This window comes from Impatiens glandulifera, chromosome 3, assembly GCF_907164915.1.
Source record: "Impatiens glandulifera chromosome 3, dImpGla2.1, whole genome shotgun sequence".
Taxonomy (NCBI): domain Eukaryota; kingdom Viridiplantae; phylum Streptophyta; class Magnoliopsida; order Ericales; family Balsaminaceae; genus Impatiens; species Impatiens glandulifera.
Genome location: NC_061864.1, coordinates 17202911 through 17206586, shown reverse-complemented (window position 1 = coordinate 17206586; position 3676 = coordinate 17202911). Strand labels below are relative to the sequence as shown.

The window sequence follows — 3676 nt, the reverse complement described above, 5'->3', positions numbered from 1 at the left end:
GAATATTGAAAACCGAAAGGACACTATCTTTGAGCTTGATTAATTTTAATCCCATTTGAAAATAGATATTTAGTATTTGTTATTTTTTTTCATTTGAATCCAAGTTTAGATACTAACATTATAAGTTTCCTTATAGGATGATGGTTGGTTTCGAGAGTAAAAATGGATTATTCCAAAGTATAGAAGCTTATTACATAATAGATACAAGTTCAAGGGGTTATTTGATATTCGTTCTCAGCAAGAGAGAGAGAGAGAGAGAGAGATTGAAAGAGAAAGGAGCTAGGCTCCACTTCCCAAAATACAAAATCCAATACATGGAATATAAAATTAATTTATTTGGATTTGCTCTCGTGGATGAACGCGGAGCCAGTTTTAGATCTTCCTTTTTTTCTTGCTATTTAGATCAACAAAACTGATCCAATTTAAGAAGAAGGAAAGAAAGAAGAAACCAAAACAGAAGAATCATGGTGATTCCAGGTTGTAATGATATTAACCCAGCCAGTTTAAAGTGTTTTCCGGCGACATGGGCAATCACAGCTAGACCTTGCGACTCCTGCAAATCCACGGCGGCTCTTCTTTACTGCCGACCAGACTCTCTTTTCCTCTGCATAACTTGCGACGCCAAACTCCACCACCACCACCACCACCAAAAACTATCACGTCACGAACGTGTCTGGATCTGCGAAGTATGCGAGCAAGCGCCGGCGAGTGTCACGTGCAAGGCCGACGCCGCCGCCCTTTGCATCACGTGCGACCGCGACATCCATTCAGCTAATCCACTTGCCAGCCGTCACGAACGCCTCCCTGTTTCCCCCTTTTATGACACCGCAGAGTCCATTCTTCTCAAATCATCATCCGACGCCAACCTCTCGTCGGAGCCCGATCTCATAGGAAATACATGGTTAACAACAAACACGACAACAAACCCAGATGAGAAATTGCTCGATTTCGATTACCCATGGAGCTGCGACAGCGTTGTACCTGTTCAGGTTATTCCAATAAAATCCGGCGAAGTTATGATAAACACTAAAAAAGATAGCTACTTTGAGCTTGATTTCTCAAACCCTAATGGATTATTGACTCCGATTCCCCCCACCAGTGTAAGAAAACTTTAAAACTGTAATTAAACTACTGGTTGGTTCGATCTGTTTCCTAACTAATAACAAAAAACAGGTTTCGTCGGCGTGTTTGGACGCCGGAGTGGTACCGGAAGGGAACTCAATGTGTGATACATTGAATTCGATGGGGAAAGGAATGGATAGAGAAGCTAGGGTTCATAGATACAGAGAAAAGAGGAAGAACAGACGGTACGATAAGATGATAAGGTACGCATCGCGTAAGGCGTATGCGGAATCGCGGCCGAGGATAAAGGGGCGATTTGTGAAACGCACGGCGGTGGAACAGGAGGAGGATGAGGAAGAAGAGATGATGGGTTTTGGTAATAGGTCGTCGGCGACGGCGACGGCGGGATTGTTGGAGTTGATGGAGGCGGGAGGATACGGCGTCGTTCCGTCTCTGTTTTGAACTGAATTAATAAATAATATAGCGACGGTAGTAATAGCGACGGTAGCCGACTTTTTTTTTTTTTTTTTGTTTCTATTTTCTTGTCAGTAACGGTAACATTTGGTCTTATTTTTATTACCTGCCCTAGTTACTGTTTGTTTGTAGTAGTATTATTGTGTACTCTATCTATCCTATAAATATTAGCTTTGTAATCTTACCGGACCTAATAATTAAAGTTGTATTATAAAATTGTCTTATTGGTTTGCTTATACGTTATTTTCAATCATATTATTTCGGTTTTAATATTTTTAAATGAGTTGTTTTATTTTAAATAAATTAACTGATCATAATAAGACGATAGAGATGGATGTAGAATTGGAAATTAGAATCCAAATAAAATTATTATAAGTTTTTTTTATAAAAGTTTTGTTTCTCATTAAAAATCTTGTTTAAAATTAATTTCATAAAAATTTAGTTATAAATATTTTGTTTGGCTTATTTTAATAAGATATTTTTAATTGGTTGGTATTGATTTTGAAAAGTAAATTTTATTTGTTAAGTTTTTTCGTTTATGTATATTAGAAATAAAAAAAATTCGTTTAAACATAACGACAAAACATGACATTAAAAATTATAAAAATAAAAAATAAGAAAAAATTAATCTTAATAAGTTATTGAGCTCGTAAATTCTCGAAAAATGCGATTAACTCTCTGATCGACTCTAGTGATTTTCTAAACGAATCTCAAAAAAAGACATAATAATAGAATTATTAATGATATGCATCGGACGACTATGGTCATTTAAAATTCGACGATTTCTCTTAAAGCAGATAGTCCACCAAAAAATAATTTGGATGATAACTCAAATATATAGGTCAACTATATCAACTGCATAAATCAAAATACTCGGGCATCATCCAATAAATCTCTGTAATACTTTACAAAAAACTCCAAGTATTAGACCCTCTTCGACAATGTAAAAGTAAGTGAGTCGCTGATTCAACTTTTTCGTGACACATACGACTAACCAAAATATAACATTTTTTATGCACATATCATCCGTAAGAATTTTACCGTGAATAACGCTTCATCCAAATAATGAGATTTTGAATGAAATCATTGACTCCCAAAGTTTTTCCTAATAATAATTATATGGAATCGTCTTAGCGAATAACAAGTAACAATGCCCCACTATTCATATTTTGCCAATGCATAACGTCTTGTTCAGACGATATTTGTTTGCGTCCTATCAAAAGTAAAACTCTATTATAGGACGAAGTCTCTATAATGTTTAATCTTTTTTTATATCTAATTCGGCTAGCTAAACCACTAGACCGAATATCAAACATGTTCTTAAAATATATATATAAAAAAATTGTTAGGTGATTTAATGAATAATTATATATGATGATAAAATATTTAATAATATATATATATATATAAGATCTTTTAATATTTCAATTATAAAATTGAGTGAAATCATTAATAAGATATTGAATAAAATGATCTATAGTTATAGTGACATTTAAAAAAATTGCAACATAAAAATGAAAAATGAATGCAGGATGGGTTCTTTTCAATAACTAATCTGCATATTCTAGATGGGTCTTTAAATAGAAAGAAACTATAATAAAAAAATAAAAATAAATAAAAGGAGAATATCTCATCTTCCATAATACATTTCCTTTTGACCTTAGCGTGACTTAATAGGATATTTTCTAACCTTCATAAAATGGAAACAAACACAAATAAGATTACATATAAGGAAAAAGAATAACAAAAAGACAAAAGTTAACCAAAAGTTTAATTTCTTATTCTTAATAGTGATATACTATGACTAACTTTTTAATATAAAAAATAAGTATGATTTTATTCATTATTTTTATTTAAGATGTTTTAAATGTCAACTAAATTTATGATATTCAATCTTTTAGAAATTATTTTTGTCACTTAAATTACATTAGAGTATTATAAATTGTTTTTATTTGTGTTCAAAACTACGGTAAATTTTACTCCTTACAAAACCTTCTCTTTTTGTCTCTTTCATTTTTTAATCATTTTATTAATTAAAAAAAATACATGAAAAGAGAGTTGTGAAGAAACTAGAAGTTGTTTTTTATATTTCTCTGAAAATTACTATCATATCCCTGTCTTTTTATTTTCTTTAAATAAA

The 3676-nt window shown here is 32.2% G+C and overlaps 1 protein-coding gene across 1 annotated transcript; it reads left to right on the top strand.

The window, feature by feature from the left end:
• Positions 1-369: 369 nt before the first annotated feature.
• Positions 370-1772, top strand: LOC124932266 (zinc finger protein CONSTANS-LIKE 3-like). Its single transcript, XM_047472882.1, has 2 exons — positions 370-1100; positions 1174-1772. Exons 1-2 carry the CDS (start codon positions 465-467, stop codon positions 1522-1524), a joined length of 987 nt encoding a protein of 328 aa, XP_047328838.1. The 5' UTR covers positions 370-464; the 3' UTR covers positions 1525-1772.
• The last annotated feature ends 1904 nt before the right edge of the window (positions 1773-3676 follow it).